At 35.6% G+C, this 18,606-nt stretch overlaps 1 protein-coding gene across 2 annotated transcripts; it reads left to right on the top strand.

Moving 5' to 3' along the window:
- The first annotated feature begins 27 nt into the window (after positions 1–27).
- Positions 28–17,885, top strand: chd1l (chromodomain helicase DNA binding protein 1-like). Of its 2 annotated transcripts, XM_073815186.1 has the most exons (26): positions 76–93; positions 167–248; positions 1,469–1,581; positions 2,804–2,910; positions 5,429–5,543; positions 5,641–5,672; positions 5,779–5,860; positions 6,003–6,165; positions 6,748–6,903; positions 6,985–7,077; positions 7,177–7,273; positions 8,540–8,613; positions 8,996–9,106; positions 10,740–10,854; positions 11,188–11,341; positions 11,519–11,699; positions 11,903–12,048; positions 12,140–12,303; positions 12,828–13,030; positions 13,514–13,612; positions 13,939–14,009; positions 14,742–14,856; positions 15,038–15,146; positions 15,324–15,611; positions 16,139–16,223; positions 17,380–17,885. In XM_073815186.1, the coding sequence occupies exons 3-26, from the start codon at positions 1,522–1,524 to the stop codon at positions 17,500–17,502; spliced, it is 2,943 nt and encodes a 980-aa protein (XP_073671287.1). In that variant the 5' UTR covers positions 76–93; positions 167–248; positions 1,469–1,521; the 3' UTR covers positions 17,503–17,885. The 2 variants fall into 2 exon arrangements, with proteins under 2 accessions (XP_073671288.1, XP_073671287.1); XM_073815187.1 differs by having other exon boundaries at positions 28–248.
- The last annotated feature ends 721 nt before the right edge of the window (positions 17,886–18,606 follow it).

Consider the following 18,606-nt stretch of genomic DNA (forward strand, 5'->3'; position numbering starts at 1 on the left):
TTGGACGACACTTGTCTTTGTTCCCGCCCACCTACTGTTGCAGGAAGTAGTTACATGGCGAAGTTTACTTCAAACTCGACTGGCGCGCGCAAAGTATAACAATTCACATTAATAGTCAAGTAAATGCAAAGTAATAACTAACTTATTTTACTTAAAAATGTCAAAGTTTCTTCGAGCAGTAAAGAACAACATACCAGAAAAGGACCATTCGGAACTTACGGAGAACGACCTGAAAAAATGGGGGCTAGGTGTGTAATTATCGAGAGATTTTTTATTATATAAAAGTGCAACATGATAAGATATTTATTATTCTTCATGAACTACACAGATATTTTTTTAACATGAATACACATTTTGTTTTTGCCGTTTATTTAAATATCGGCTTCGCTACTAAACTATCAGATTTTCAGACATCCCACCTATCACAGACGTTGCGGGATTCTCCCGCATATTGATAGTGGTTACCTGCAAACGATGCAAAGTATCCCAGAAATTAACTCTTTGGTCTGAGTCTAAAGAGACTGTCTGTATATCTTCATGATAACTAGATCAGTTTCTGCTGTGGGCGGGCTTACAATCGTCCTCCGGCCCCCAGTTTGAGATTACAGGGTTCCCACGGGTCCTTGAAATCCTTGAAAGTTTGTGAATCTGGGAAAAAACATTCAAGGCTCTGGGAAGTTTTTGAAAATATACAGACATAGATACAGGTCATTGAAAGTGCTTGAATATTTTATGCAAGAAGTTTTCTGGAAAAAAATCCATATTATTCCCTGTGTAGTGTAGGATAATATCATAAACATTCTAGACTTTGTAAGCACAAGTGCTAAACTGTTCGCTTTAAATGCTTATATCTTCTGTATGCGAATGTTGATTTTATACCAAAATGCTTTTTTGCGTAGTTGTGTTTGACACATGAAAATGTCTTGGGTTACTTATGTAACTGTTGTTCCCTGAGAAGGGAACGAGACGCTGCGTCTCCCTTGGCATACTTCCTGCATCCCTGTAACGCCGTCTTTGGCAATATTTCAGATAAAATATACTTCTTGGCTCCTGAATCACCCTGTCTTTGTTGTTAAGCCTCACCATTGGTTGAATTTGATATACACATTCAGACGCACTTACCCCTGGAGGCGTCCCCAAAGTGTCACCGCAGTGTCACCACAGTGACGCAGCACGAGTTCCCTTGAAAGGAAACTGTAACAATGTATCTTAAAAGGTAACACAATGAAACCTTGCTCTCACTTGAGATGTGTCCTCACATTTAGTCCTTGAATTTGATGGTATTGGACTTGGAAAGTCCTTGAAAGGTCCTTGAATTTTAAGTTAACTAAGGTGTGGGAACCCTGTGAGAACCACTGCCCTAGATTACATTTATGGGCATTGCCAGCACGTTCAGTTTTGAACATTTTTTGGACCAGGGAAAGTTACTTTGTTACTAACAACACCTCAATATTTTATCCCATAACAGCTATTACTTTGAGGTCCTATCAGTTGGATGGAGTAAGGTGGCTCTCACAGTGTATGAAGAACCAGCAAGGCTGTATACTGGGTGATGAAATGGGTCTAGGAAAGACCTGCCAGGTAAAAAAAAATCAGATTTATATTATCTATAGATTAATGTTAGGGATGCATCATGCAACACTAGGATTTTTCAGCTGATTTTATCAAATAGCTATTGCTGAAACTGATATTTATCACTTATTTGATCTTTTGTTATTTAAATAGTTTAATGGTTTGATCATTTTTTTAAAAATAGCACATTTGCTGCGTCATCAATTTTACACACATTAAATTACAAACTATATTTGTACAGATTTCATGTTGCTTTGGCAAGTATATCATTATTTTACCCAGAGAACAATACTGTATTATGCAATCATCATTATACAAATCAGTGCCTTCACCCAGTTAATTAATAGTATAAATACACATTTGGTAACACTTTACAATAAGGTTGTTTTTGTTAACATAAGTTAATGCATTAGCTAACATAAAATAACAATGAACAATACTTCTACCACATTTATTACACTGTAAAAAGTGAAAGTTGGATCTACTTAAAAAAAATACTTCAATTGGTAACACTTTAAATATTTAAGTTTGATCAACTTACATTTTTTCACTTGTTGCACCAAAATGTAAGATGAAAACACTTTACTTAAATTGGTAAAACCTAAAAATGTAAGGTTTTCCCACTTACATTTTTCTCTTAAAGTGAGAAATTTTAAGTTGAAAAAAAATCAAATTTTAAGTGTTACCAAATGAAGTATTTTTTTTTTTTGTTAATCCAACTTTAATTTTTAACAGTGTAATCTAAGTTTAATATATATATATATATATATATATATATATATATATATATATATATATATATATATATATATATATATATATATAGCTGTTAACATTAGTTAATGCACAATAAACTAACATGACCAATTGTATTGGCATTAACAAAGATTAGTAAATGCTGGAAAACATATTATAACTACTATACTATGATAGTTCATGTTAGCTAATGCATTTGCTAATGTATACAAATACAATCTTATTGTAAAGTGTCACCACTTGTTATATCACCTTATTTAAGCAAAATTGGCCTGAGAAATCAGTGCATCTCTCATTTATTCAAAGATTATTCAAGTTTATTAGATTTTGTTTCATGGGGCTTAAGTTGAGTTTTAAATTGTTTATTAGTCTTGGATCTAACTAATATTATGTTGAAGAAATGTAAAAAATAAATAAATTGCCACATCAAAACCACCGTCAGCTGTCACATGTTATGGGTCATCCTTTATTGTAGACCATCTCCTTGCTGGCATATGCTCGAGGGAGACTAAAAATGAATGGACCTTTCCTTGTGCTGTGCCCTTTGTCTGTTTTGGAGAACTGGAGACAAGAGGTAGAACGGTAAGAAAATTTATGTTTTTAGGTGAATTCATAGAGGATACATTGTACAATACACTGCTTAGGCTTGTGTGGTCACTTTAGATTACAAAGACTGGACTGCAAACAGTTATTACTAGTTCATGAATGAGAAACTGTGCTGTCATTTGAATGAATGACGAATTCAGCATGAACAGATATGGTCTGAAAGGCAATGTGCAGTCAGTATCACTAGATGGAGACAGCAGCACATAAGTGTTGCATTCATATCTGGGTTATTCTCAGAATATGTAGATCTTTTAAAATCAGGTCAGGTTACAAGGTGAAAATGATTTACATGTACACATTTTTTCAGGCACGTGCACACATAGACATCAAAGGGGGCTTGAGCACCTGCCCTTTTTATTCCTGGAGAGAAAGTGCCCTTTTTTTCTTGGGTGCTTTTAAAAAAATAATAATAATATGATGTTTATTCATATAACAACTGATGTCTGTCTGTTTCTTGTGTTTTTTACTTGTTGCTTATTTAATTTAACATGAATTTATTCAGGAATCATTTAAATGAGATTTAAACTCTTATATAAAGAAAAACAGCGCTATTTGTGGCACACAAACGGTTAACAGATGAGTCCCGCCTCCAAAATTCACATCGCTAATATGATTGGCTTTACCTTTCCTTAGTCCCGCCTCTCTAACTTATTTTGCTTTATGATTGGCTTGTCTACACTCGTGCTGCATCATTCGCGCTTCAAGCGCCAAAGCTCAGCCTGCCCTGAACGAGACGCGATCATGTGCATGATTATGCAGGCAGGCTACCGGTAAGTGTGTGAGGAAGAAAGCATTCTTATATTAACAGTTTTATGCACAAAATATGGGACAAGTTGTTACACATAACGATTCAGGGACATTGTTTTCCATGGCAATCCCATATTAACCTGAAGAGTTGCAAACTTGTAACAGTATAGTGTATGTAGTTTAAACAGACTGCTCATAAAATAATAAAGCACAAACAATAAAATAATTGCTAACTGCAGTAGTAAGCTTTTTTGTTTGCGTTTTTTGTAATCTCTGTCTGTTAAATAAGTATAATGTGTTATACTGGAGTGCTGGAGTAGATTGGGAAGAAATCTGATGGTTCAGTATTTTACTTGCCCAGTCTGAATTTTCACTGACATCACAAAAAAGTAAAATACAAATAAAATAGGCCTAATCTATATTTGTTGTTTCTGACATGTGTAACCCTAATAAATATGAAACCTAAGATTAAAGGTGCCATAGGATGTGTTGTCATAATATGTTAAATTGTTCTTTGACAATTACATAGAAGGTATGTTGCTTTATTAAGTGCAAAAATTATCCAGAAACGTTTAACATGTCTATTTACAACCCTAGAATTTGTCATTTTAATTAAATGGTCTATTTTTGCCCTATTTGAAAGGGTCATGAATAATAATGTTGAGCTCTGCTCTGATTGGCTCTGCTCTGAGAGGCTCATCCCAGAAGCTCACATTAGTAAACAGATATATTGAGAAAACTTATATTTTGAGCCCTTATCAGACAAAAATACATTTTGAGTAACAACTAACAACCAATCAGCTAAACGCTAGCATATGATATAGCATTTATTGGCATGTAGCGCTAACTCAGCAGTCACAACTTTGTTTTTAGCATTTTAACAAATTTGTAATTAATGTGTAATTTAATGTTTTCAAAACATGCACATTGTGTAATGGCTTCCTTTGCTGCTCTATAAACCTAGAATACTAAGGAGACCATGGTGTCTGTGTGAACTGATTATTTTGTAGACATCTTTTGAAAATGAAACAATTGCGTGAGTTTGAGGAAGATAAAATTAATAAACTTTTTTAATAATTTTTTAAAAAAGGAAGTCAGAATTGTGTTAATATATATATACCCTTTGTTTAAGAAAAAATAAAAAATATACATAATTATGAGGGGTGCCCTTTATTTCACTTGAGCCCCTGCCCCTCAAAATGTCTGTGCACGTCCCTGCATTTTTTAGATTTCTTATAATTAGATTTTTGCACACTTTTTAGACTTAACAATAAAAGATTGGTAAAAAGGCTGTAATTATTACATAACAATGACATATGAGATGGAGAAATGTGATTTTCTCAGGCATTTGATACATGTTATGTTGATGCCATTTTCTAAAATATTTGATATCTTTTATGATGAGACTTTTTCAAAGAATGAGTCTTGTTGAAATATTTTGAATAACTTATTCATTTTCTTTAAAATAATTGTATAAATGTAATATATAACCCTGCTTGTGAAAACCCAGATTACTGTTCTACATAAAACCATCGTACAAAATGCAAAAATATATATTTTTTAATAATAATTTATTTTTTACAATATATTTAATTGAAATAAAAATGAAATCAATGAGTGTAATCCAATTTTTATGCCCCTAATCTTATAATTAGATTAAGACTTTAGCCTGGGTTTCACAGACTGGCTCACATAAAAGCTTGAAGGCTTGGGTTCTTCTCACTCTCTTTACATCTTTTATGCCCAGTTTCTGTCCCAGCCTTTCTGTAATCTGTTACACTGGAGATAAAGAGAGAAGAGCGGAGCTCCAGAACGAACTCCGGACTGGCAGAGACTTCCATGTTCTTCTCACCACCTATGAGGTCATTGCACCTGTTTTGAGTTGGTAGATCCGTAATATTTTCCATACATTTGAAGCAATATCATTGCTAAATTGAATAATTTTTTCATCTTTAATAGATGTGCCTCAAGGATGCATCCTATCTAAAAAGGTGATCCTCTCTTTTCAGTTTTTTGAAACTGATATTAACAAACTAGATTTCCACAGTTCAGCTTTTTTACATTTTGTTAAGCTTACTGTACCTTTTCTTTCCACAGTTGGAAGTGGAAGATTTTAGTTGTAGATGAAGCTCACAGGCTGAAGAACCAGCAGTCACTGTTACACGAAACCCTCACAAAGGTTACAGAAATGCATTAGGCTGGTTTCGCATATACTTGAGTGTTAGTCACTGTAAAAGCCATAATGTAAAACTTTGACTTGAACATTTTAGCTAATCATTAATAATAACACGTGTCTGACACTTCTACCATTATATCTACAGTTTACAGTTGGATTTCGAGTGCTGCTGACAGGTACTCCCATTCAGAACAACCTGCAAGAAGTCTATTCCCTCCTCACCTTTATTCAGCCCAGTCTATTCACTCCTGACGATGTCGAAGACTTTGTAATTGCCTATGCAGATGTACAGACTGACTCCTCTTTAGGTATGGCCGCGCAAACCTTCACAAATGCAGATATATTTACGTACATTATATTTACACCCCTCCAAGAATCCTCAATTTACCAAAATAAAAATGTTTAAATGTCAAACATTGACAGTGTGCGAGCACCAAAAGGGTTGCCCGTCAGCACCCATATTAAGCTGTTGGTTTGTGCAAATGTTAATATCTATAATGGCTTTTATATTTGACTTTGAAGGCTTCGTTTTTACAGCCATGCTTTTTAAAGCTGTTTTTTGATGTGTGTTCAATTTGGGAGTTAATTGCCATGACTCCCTGCAGCAGATGAGTCACATAAAATGTCACTAAAAACACTTTATTTCTGCTTATTATCACAAACCAGTTGATCTAACTGATCTGTTTCACATGTAGGTTACAAATAGGGACATTTTAGGGGTTTTGTGCAAAAGATAACATTTACGATAACCTAAAAACATGGCATAGATGATCTCTCCTTGACTAATCTGTCAGATATTACGAAGTCTATCATTATGATATAGGTCATTAGAAACAGTTTTGGACTTTTTGAGTACTTTGTTGTTAGTAATACAGTTATTTTGCTTACAGCCGATGAGCTCCATCAAGTCCTCCAGCCCTTTCTGCTACGCAGGGTTAAGACAGAGGTAGCGGCCGATCTACCCAAGAAGACAGAAGTTGTGGTTTTTCATGGGCTGTCTGCTCTTCAGAAGAGATACTATAAAGCAATTCTGATGAGAGACACTGGTAATACTGTACTACTGAGCATGGCAACAGGTATATCTTTTTTAAATAAGCAGTATTTAAAATGAGTTTTAATATTTTCAGATGCTTTTAGGATGGATCAAAGCAATAAGACCCGATTGTTGAACATTTTAATGCAGCTTAGGAAATGTGTGAACCATCCCTACTTGTTTGATGGTAATCACTCCACTCATTTCTTTCTAAACACATCACTGGTTTCCAATAATTTGCATTTTCGACATGTAATCTATGTATTTTGTTTTTTTTCTATAAAAGGTGTGGAACCCGAACCATTTGAGATGGGGGAGCATTTAGTGGAGGCCAGTGGGAAGCTGTCTTTGCTGGACTCCATGTTGGCGTACCTTCAGGAGGGGTGTGTCCTACTTGAAGTCTTAACAACTTGAATTGCAAACAATTCTTTCTCTTTTAAGATTGTGGATAGTTAGTTGGTGAAACGTCCTCTTTAAGTGAGATACTGGATTTTGACATTCTGAATTACATGAGTAACTTTTATGTCCGTTACATTGAGGCGTTTGAAAAATACCATAGGAACTCAAACTGTTTGAGCTTCATGCAACATCATTAAATATTCTTACATATAAAATACTTTAGTATTTATTTACTATTGTAAACTGTAGTGAGCTGTAGTTGTATTTGCTACACTTTGCTAATTTTGCTATTGTAATCTGTAGTTTTAACTCTTGGGGGTCCGTAGTGGTATTAATGGGGGTCCTCCAAATATTGTTTGAAATTAATGCAATTTGTTTTCATTAATAGGCTAATAACAAAATATTTAAATAAATAAAATGCATAACATTGCCACGATAAGATCTATTTAATTTAATTAAAATATCATTGAGTATAACACAAATTATTATTTGAATACCTTTTTAACCATCATACCAAAGTATGTAAATCCAGTCTTAAAGGGACACTCTTTTTTTTTGCAAGAGTCAAGTTTTAAATAGAAAAAATATTGAAACTCTTTGGTCAGTTTTGAGCGCGATGTTTCTAAGCTATGCTAAAAGTGGTAACGCCAGACCTGGAGATCAGCTGAATGGATTCCAAAACTGTTAAAATCAAGTGTTTAACTTTAGGGTAGCTGGAAAATTAGCCTTTTTTCAAAAAAAGTGGAGTGTCCCTTTAATTTGATGTACTTGGAGCCCCTGCCCTGATCCTCCTCTCTATCTATTAAGGGGTCATAGGCCTGGAAAATATTATAGACCCCTGGTATAGGGAATTGATAAACTTTAGAAAAATAATATAGTATTTACTATGATAAGGTTCAAACTAGACTATGGGGCGGTTTCCCGGACAGGGCTTATCCTAGTCCCAGACTAAAATGCATGTTTGAGCTGCCTTAATTTAAAAACATGCACTGACATATCTTAACATATATATTTTAGTGCCATTGTTTGGTATTAAGATGCACACCAGAAGAGTTTCTTGTAAGGTTGTTTATGTAATTCAATGTCATAGTATAACTAATGCCTAGTACTGGATTCATCTAACCCTGGGAAACCGCCCCTATCAGTTTTACTAATTTACTTTATTAAGTAAACTTTACTACATTATATTTCTAGTGGATTGTAATAAATGCATAAAATTGAATGAGTGATTATGTAATTATCATTTTTAGGGGCCATCGAGTTCTTCTGTTCTCTCAAATGACCAGGATGCTGGATATTCTGCAAGATTACTTGGAGTACAGAGGTACAAAAGAAAAACCTTGACACTTATTTTTGTGGTTTCTTGACATACATGACAGACCACCAAAGCGATTGCTTTTTAATCTAAACGAACTGCTTCCAAAAGCCAGAACAAAAAAATGATGAAATAAAGTCACATTTATAAATTTGAATTACTTAACAATGACACACAATTGTGTTGGCTCAAAGTTGTTGGGGAAATTTTATTCTCAATATGGAACAATTTGTGCAACCATACTATACATGTTGTTCTAGTAATCTAGTCTGCTGATCTAGAGCAGTTGATGTGGGTTCAGTATCACATCCTGTGTTTACTGCTGCGTGTGCGTTAACATGCTACTGTCCCTGTAACTGCCAAGTCTGATTGGTGTCTCTCACCTCTGTAGGTTACAGTTATGAGCGTCTGGATGGCTCAGTCCGAGGAGAGGAACGTAACCTAGCTATCAAAAACTTCAGCAGCAAAGATGTGTTTATATTCCTTCTTAGCACCAAAGCTGGTGAGTTTACAGTCTGAAAGCACCAATCCCAGCAACAGATATTTAGACATCACCATCAACACTATTTAAATGATTTTGGTTTGCAGATTTTGCTGACTTATGCCTTTCTGTCTCTGTTTGTAACATAAAATAGCAGGTTACTTGATGTACTTATTAGAGATGCACCGATAATAAATTTGTCCACTGATGGCGATACTGATATCTGCTGATACAGATGCAGATATCGATAGTTTGGTTGTTATACTGACATTAACTAAATTCTAAAGAATACGTTTTCTGAATGTTATTAATTTATATAATGGCCATTAATATTGAACATTAAACTAGTGATTTTTCTTTACATTGTCTATACGCTCAAATTCATTGCATGTTCCCGTTCTCTTTTGATCGACAGGATATGTCATTTACATTTAGGTATTTAGCAGACACTTTTATCCAAAGTAACTTACAAAGATAAGGAAATAGTCAAGCGATTTGTCACAAGGCGCCAATAATACAAGAGGTGCTAATACCAAGTTACAAGCTTTCACAATACCGACCCAATACCTGTTGAGAGATAAAGAGAGTAGAAGAGGTGTGTCTACAATCAGTTGATCAGCCATGACTGTTGGCTGTTTTAAAACTATTGGTCGATAGTTTAAAAAATAGCTTTTTTCTAGGATGCACCGATTTTTTTATGAATTTGAAACCATCGGCAATAGCACAAGACAGGCCGATACCGATTGTTTATTAATTAACTGCATAAAGAAATCCATTATATGTAAAAAACGAGCTACTGTTGTTAATAAAATAAATGCTGAATAGCAAAAACCACCTTTGAAGGTTGTCATGCTGTCTTATTATATTTGTTTTAGCTTTATTTGTGCCTCTCTTATTATGTTGGTCAGTTGAATGTTAATTAGATCCAATCCATGTTCAGTAAAAATAATTTGATGCAGAAATAAACTAGCAAATAGATCAACTGTATAGTATTGTATACAAGTGTTTAATATCGGTATCGGCCAGAAGTTGTCTTTTTAAATCGGTATCGGCCCAAAAAAATCCTATCGGTGCATCCCTACTTTTATCATCTGATACAGATTATTGTCTGATATATCTCTAGTATTTATCATTACGTGTATTGAAAAACAACAGACTTTTCTGTGAAATCTGACCCGACAGCTCATATTATAAATCATTACTGTAGGCTTACCGTTTTTAATTGGGGTAAAGTAAGATTACAGTTTTGAACACTGAAAACTTAATTATTTATTAAAAAAATTATTTATTATTTAAATATTTATTTTAACCAAATAAAGTCATAGATAAAGACTCTGGTGTTATTAATGGAAACATCATCTAGTATATAATTAATAGAAACCTTATCTGTGCCTTTCACAAGAAATTGAAAACGAAACGTTTCTTCTAATCGTCTCATCAGATTGTGCATGTATGAGAATGCGATGCAGGAACTAAAAGCCAAATATTGCATCCTTTTTGATATATAGAGATAATAGGGTTAATCTTAACATTTTCTAAGTACAGCCGTGTCTGTTGATATTATCACAGGCTTACAGTTATAACTAAATATAAAGTATATACATGGATTTAAAGACCATGTGACCCAACAGAAATGTCATCTGTTGTTTTTTAGGGGGGGTTGGAATGAACCTCACAGCAGCAGATACTGTGATTTTTGTGGACAGTGACTTTAACCCACAGAATGACCTACAGGCAGCAGCACGAGCCCACAGGATTGGACAAACAAGGTAATTTGCTTGGAAAACATTTCAGCATTTCAATGTTTATTTTCACTGAAAGTAGTTTACACAAAAATGAAATTTTGTCTCACCGTCGATTCATTCCAAACATGTTTGAGGAACTTCAAAAAAATAATGTTTGTCTGTTTCCACACTTTCCTGTTGAATGACATAGTGGCCAAGCTGAAACACCTTTGTTTTTTTTGTGTATCTGTTTTACTGATATGTTTGGATACATCTGTATATCCTGATTTGCCAATGAGACGCAGAATGAATGTGGAGAATATTTATTCTTCTCTATTTGCATGTGTTGTTAAATTCTTATTTTTATTGCGTATGTAGGGCTGTTAAAGTGATCCGGCTCCTTGGTAGAGATACAGTTGAGGAGATTATTTATTCCCGTGCCATTTCTAAACTCCGTCTCACAAACACGGTGATTGAGGAAGGACGTTTTTCTCTGCTAGACCAGGCTCAATCTGCAACTTCCGGCCTTCAGGTGAAGTGAGCTCCACGTGTCTGTTTCTTCAGATAGCTTATCTTTAACATCCTTTTACTACGTCCTGTTTCCTGTTTCTGCGAGTATCTAATTGTGGTTTCCTAACTTCATGTAAAACAGAAAAACATTGTCCTTATTTCTCTGTATTTTTGTTCTTCGTATTTACACCACACGCAGTTAAGTGAGATCCTGAAGTTTGGTGTGGATAAGCTGCTGTCATCGGAAGAGAGCTCAATTCAAGATGTGGACCTCAAGCTGATCCTGGGCCTGTCCCGCAATGGGCAATGGCTCATGGATGAGGGACACGTCAAGCTTGATGAGAGCGATGAAGAGGAAGATGAAGACACAGAGGGGCAACGTACGACCTTAACCTCGCTCATTTTCAATATTCTTACATTTATTATCTCCTGTATAGCTTAGTGTGTCCTGTATAGTCATGTTTTCGAACACACATTGGTTAAAAAAAGTTTATCTTATAATGCACTGTAAGTCACTTTGGATAAAAATGTCTGCCAAATGCATAAAGGTCAATGTATTTTTAAGGTGTTTCCTTTCTTCCAGACCACATGTACTACTTCGAGGGTAAAGACTACTCTAAGGACCCCAGTGCAGAGGATGAGAAGACTTTTGAACTGATACTTGAGAAGCAGCTAGCTGAACTAGAGGATGATGGGAAAGAGGGCCGCTCACTTCGTAATAAAGCTGGGGTATCTATCTATCTATCATCGACTTTCTCACGTCTGTCTGTAAATCTATTCACACAGGTAGATAAAATTAAAATGTGACACTGTTCATCAGGCATTACTTTCTGGTCCCCTATTCGCCCCAGTGAGGAAGAAGAGGCCTCTTACGGATTTAGAGTTAAAAGAGAGACGTCAGAAAAGACAAGAAGTTGCTGCAAAGAGAGCAAAACTACAGGAGGAGAGAAAGAGACAACAGGAAGAACTAAATCATAAGAAAAAGTAAGTAGAGCGAGGCACAACCTAATGTTTTTTGATCTTGGCTCAATCATTAAAAAATATTTGAGTTTGATTAATTATATTTTTACACAAGCAACACACACATCTCTGCTACATATGACCATTTGAAGTTTGTTTCTAGTACTTACCATTCTTGGACAATTACACCAAACGTGACAGAAGTGCAAACGTTACAACTTACCCCATAGGTGGGGTTAATTATAACAGGCCGGGGGTTAGTTGTAACACTTGCTAAAAATTAAGTTTGTAGGCAAATATTTCAATACTACTTTGTCTTTATACCTGAAATGGATCTGACTATAATAGACAGGTATCCACACTGTATTCATTCATCCAGCCCTTTTCTAACAATAGTTCAGTTATAAATAGATACAAATGTCTAAATATTCGAGAAAAAGCAGCACAATTATGACAAAAAAGTTTTATTTGTGACCCAGTCTGTAATAACCATACTACAGTTTCAAAATCAAATTCTGTTTTTAAGGCCTTGTGTTTTTCATTTGCAGGATGGCTTGGTGGGACTCGTGCGACTACAGATCATTGTGCTTGCCCCGTGTGGACAGCGAGGGTGAAGATGTGGAGCCTGATGATGATGAAGATGTCAGCTTAAGCTCAACCGATTCAGATCACATGGCCATTCGCTATGTGCTGGGTGACGTGACCCACCCTCAGGCTGATCGAGAGGATGCCATCATTGTGCACTGTGTTGGTATGTCTCTAATAAAAACCTCTTATTAAGACTCTGTTCAAGATCGCCAGTAGGAGGGATACTGCTCTGGCAGACATGTTGATTGTTCTGCATGGCGTGTTAACAGATATAGATGTTAAAATGACCTCAGTGGAGTTAAAGGTGAAGCAGAATACTTTGTGCTCTCCAAGCTTAACATGCAAAGACTGTTGGTGTCACTGCCATGTTGACTTCCCAAAGAGTGTAAATACTGTGGCTCTGTAGCGCTTTCGACACATCTCTTTGTTTATTCGAGCATCCCGTCCAGCAAACATTGTTTCAGCCAATGGTGTTGGGGGAAGGGGTTGTCTCTTCTTTGTCAGAGCAAATGGAGGATGGGTAGAGTGTTCAGGAAAGCTGTTCAAACAATCATCCTGTTGGCAATGGTGCATATCACACTTAATATTTTTCTTTCAGATAGTAATGCATGATGTGATGATGTGTGTATATGTGTATTTTGTGCAGACGACTCTGGATACTGGGGAAGAGGAGGATTGTTTACCGCTTTGGAGCTCAGATCAGATGAGCCGAGGAAGCAATACGAGTTGGCTGGTGACATGAAAGGTGAAAAAAACTCACTTTGCTCTGACAGGCCCAACTGGTGCTCTGCCATACCAAACATTCCCAACTGACGTCAGTATCTGTTTGGACACAGAGTACTTTTTACAGCTCTTTGTATGCTGACTTACCACAAAACTGTCAACGTTAATTTATTAACCTGAACCATTATGCTTTCAAATGTGTGTAAGCTTTATTACGGATGTCACAAATGTTGTGATGTCAGAGCTTTAATGAGAATAGCTTACTGTATTATCTATAATATTGTGTTATCTATATTTTTGTGTAAATAAAAGCCATATGATTGAGGATTTGATATTTATGTGTTCCAGATTTAGAGCTGGGAAATGTTTTGCTTTTTCCAATTGATGACAAGCAGTCGAGATTCAGTGGAAGAGACTATGTAAGTGAGCACACTGTCTGATACTTAATGTAGTGGTGTTGTTAATTATTTAAAGGGACACTCCCCTTTTTTTTGAAAATATGCTCATTTTCCAGCTCCCCTACTGTTAAACATTTGATTTTTACTGTTTTGGAATCCATTTAGCTGATCTCTGGGTCTGGCGGTACCACTTTTAGCATAGCTTAGCATAATCCATTGAATCTGATTAGACCATTAGCATCATGCTCAAAAATTACCAAAGAGTTTCGATATTTGTCCTATTTAAAACTTAACTCTTCTCTAGTTACATCGTGTCCTAAGACCGACAGAGAATTAAAAGTTGGCAACTTTCAATAGCAGGGGACTATTTTCAGGCACTGCGTAATATCATTGTGCCTGCTGCAGCCATGGTATGGCAGGAAAGTCCTTGATTATTATGCCAGAATGAGAGTAAAGTTCCAAGCCATATCTGCCTAGAAAATCGCAACTTTTAATTTTCCATTGGTCTTAGTACACGATGTAACTACAGAAGAGTCAAGTTTAAAATAGGAAAAATATCAAAACTATTTGGTTATTTTTGAGCGCAATGCTAATGGTCTAATCAGATTCAATGGATTATGCTAAGCTATGCTAAAAGTGATACCGCCAGACCCGGAGATTGGCTGAATGGATTCCAAAACGGTGAAAGAGCTGGAAAATGATTGTCCCTTTAACCATTTGTTTATTAAAGATCTGTCTGATCTGTTTCTGTAGCTGGCGCTTATAGTCGCCCAGCAGAGAGATAAAGCCAATAACTTATCAGGCATTCGGCTCACCGCCTTGGAGGAGGCCCTTAAGAAGATCTATAGAGATGCCAAACAAAAGAAGGGTATAGTGTGTATATATATATTCAATGGGGGTCATATGTTTACATACGGTTTCTGCAAATGTTAATGATCATAAAATAAAGTAATTTGGAGGTCATTTTAATAAGTAAGAATATGCTAGGAATGTATGTAATGTAACAGGACTCATGCGGTTGCTGACATTTTCTTGGCTTTCATCAATAGCAAGTGTTCATCTGCCTCGGATTGGCCACTCCACTAAAGGCTTCAACTGGTACGGTACAGAGAGACTCATACGCAAGCACTTGGCCTCCAAAGGCATCCCTACCTCAATGTATCCTACCATGAAAAAGTTAAATAAGTGCATTTTAAGATTGAATGCTTGTTGTAGAATGCTTATTATCTGTACTCTGGTTTAATTATACTTTATTATAGTTGAAATACCTTGTGAAATGGCAAAAAAGTGATAGTGTGTTTAACAGGATGTAATCTTCCTTAACTTGATTATCAGCTACTATTATAGCCGTGCCTCTTCACACTCTTCCACAATAGCTTTAACCACAACTTCTCCATCTACCTCAAATTCAGCCTGTGCACCGGGAGCATCCTCATCGGCTGGGTCAACGCACTCCCCCAGTCCTCCTGGTACTAGTAAAGGCTCAACGAAGTCACCAAAGCTCTCCGTTACGTCAAAAGAAGGTCAAAGTGCACCAGGGTTGGCTGATTTCATGAGAGGTGTTCATGTCTACTTCTACAACATGGCTGCTACCGACAAGAAGAAGCTTACCCGCTACTTAATCACATATCCTTTCATGTTTGTTGCATAAGGCCTTATACACACTGCAAAACAGTGTTGCCAGGTCTCTGTCTTTTTTGTACTTGCATCCCGTTTTGGCGTTTAACCGTTTATGGCTTTGGGCTCATGAAGCGATCAAGTTTTTGGTGTTATTAAAGTGTGAAGGTGCATTTGGATTTATTTCGGTTTATTATTGGATTTTACTTGATCGCTGTTTATTTCGTGCAAGATCTGGCAACACTAGTCAGCAAACGCTCATGCCTCTGTCATTTTCTGCACTGTTTATGTTAATGTATTTTTCATATATAGGGTCTATGAAGCCCCTCCCTTAGAAATACTCAATATGCTCAGATTTATTAGCTGTCCCAGTGTGTTCTGATTGGCTGTTTCGATCAAGTGTTTGTATTTCATAGATTGGACCCTATGACCTTTTAGCTGCCAGATGTCTATCCACTCAACTATACCACTAAATCTTTTTTGTATAATAAAAAGCTTGTTTGATGTGACCCGTTATCTTCTTAATATTGTTGCACATATGACGGTGATGAAGAGGATCTCATGAGCTCACACGTCACTCACGTTGTAGGAGAGGTGGAAAGCCCTGTTCATGTACAGGTAATACAATCAACACTTACACAATACCATCACTATCTGATCGCTTTCTAATTTAGTTTAATTTTTAGAAGTATCATATCTTTAGTCATTTGATATTTCTACATTTACGAGCAGTTTCCCGGACAGGGCCTATCCTAGTCCCAAACTTAAATGCTTTAAAAACCTCATGCCCTGACATGTATTAACATATATAAGTGCCATTGTATTGTTTAAAGATGCACTGCTGTGTTGTTTTTTGTAAGGTATGTTTGTAAAGACTACTTAAATACTTAACACTTAAAGGGGCGGTTTTCCAGACAAGGTTTAGGTTAATCCAGGACTAGGCCTTAGTTATATAAGGACATTTAAGAAGTTCTAACAAACACACAAAATTCTTAGACCACCATCACCAGCTTTATTGTTTTAGCAAAGTTTTAATGTACATCCATATTTATTTTTCACTGTTTTATTAAGATACAAACAGAAAATACAGGAAATATGTACACAAAAAGGCATCAGTCAGTATTTAGTGTGACCTCTCTCTTGGGACTAAACACATCTTGAGATTTTTTTATGAATTAATTCGATTAGAATTAGGATTTAATTTCATTTAGGTTTAAGAGATCCTGCAGCTGGCTGCTATTGCTCAAGTGGAAGGGGAGTTTACCCTAAATACTAAAAAACTTCAACGTATACTTTTATACTATACTATTTTTAATTCTACATAAGAATTTCCTTTATTTTCTGGTTGTATTCTAATAAAAAGACTGAAAAATAATTATATTTGATCACTATACTATTGCAAAAACAACTAATCTAATGGTGGCATGGTGGCTTTTGCACAGTACTGTACATTACAAAGAAACAATACTGGTGTGCATCTTGAAACAAAACAATGTCATTGATATGTGTTAAGATATGACAGTGCAAGATGTTTTTAAACAGGCATTTTGGTCTGGGACTAGGATAAGCCCTGTCCGGGAAACCGCCTCAAAATGTCCTGATATAACTAAAGCCAAGTCCTGGATTAACCTTAACCTTGTCCATAAAAATGCCCCATATTGTTTTAGATTTTAAACTCATAATTTCACTATTATTTGTAATTGCTATGTAATTATATTTATGCCATCTCTCAGCAGCATTTGTGTTATTCTTTATATTCTTTCTTTCATTTCAGGAACTGCGAGATGTGTTGCGTCAGTACCCTCAGGCACTCCTTGTAAAGAAAAAGTGGTTGGAGTCTTGCTTTGCTAATCAAAGGAAAGTCAGTGCCTCTAAATATGTAATTTCATTAACCTGACACTTTGCCTATGGTGAAATCACTTTTAGTATCTGCTGTATAACTATTAGTTACTCTGTATTCGGTTAATAATGGCGTCAGCCCTGAAGGTAAATTATACATTTAAATTAAGCATTATATATTATAATTGGCAACAAAAACAGTGGGGTTTCTTGTACTAGTGATTGTAAAGTATGAATTTTCCCTGTGTTTATACATACTCTGTATCCATGTTGTTAGATTAAGTGTATGTGCAATGATTATGTTATTCTCTGGGTTTGGTTATTCCACTGGCTATTTTTAATAAAAAAGGAACTTTCAAAAAATTGAGAGTGATGTGTAATTGTAAGCCACAATAGACCTGGAATAGATAAAATATGTCATGGTGTTTATTTAAACCTGCATTCCTCTGGGAAATGTTCGGAAGTGAACCAGATGAGCAACAGTTTGTTTCATACTTAAAATCTTTTTAGGAATAATTGAAAACTGCACCAAAACATTACAGTTTAAAATCTACGCTCTCAAAGCCTTGACCTGAATAACTGTAATCATACTTGAAATCTTAAACATACCTGAAATAGTCAGCCTGAATTGTTTTTGTTTTGCTGGCTGACAATGTGGTATAAGTTTTACTTACGGTAAATCTTTGTAACACTTCCTCCCAGGCTACGGGCAATAATTTCAAAATTGTCACAGTGACAAATCTATAATAAAATGCAACCCACAAAAAAACAGTAGTGTACTTTTGTAATTAATGTAGTAAAACTTTATCTAAATTATTATTATCTTAATATCTTAATTATTGATCCCATCACCAAACAGGGATGAATTTAGAAGCCACCAAACACTTCCATGTTTTCCGCATTTAAAGTCTGTTACATGAGTTGTTACACAAGTAAGTATGTTGGCATAAAATAAAACTTGGCAAAAAAAGCGGCTAAAATGTTTTAAATATATTGTATGTCGGAATAGCTCTTAGTTTGCAGCACTTCGACCTCGGTGCACAGTAACATCATCATTTCTGACTACTACTCCCCCTCTCGCTCAAACTTTCTTATTTTTTATTAGCTTAAAAAATCACTACGTTTTATTTTGTGCCACCATACTTACTCGTGTAACTACTCA

Source organism: Paramisgurnus dabryanus, chromosome 7 (genome assembly GCF_030506205.2).
Source record: "Paramisgurnus dabryanus chromosome 7, PD_genome_1.1, whole genome shotgun sequence".
Lineage (NCBI taxonomy): Eukaryota > Metazoa > Chordata > Actinopteri > Cypriniformes > Cobitidae > Paramisgurnus > Paramisgurnus dabryanus.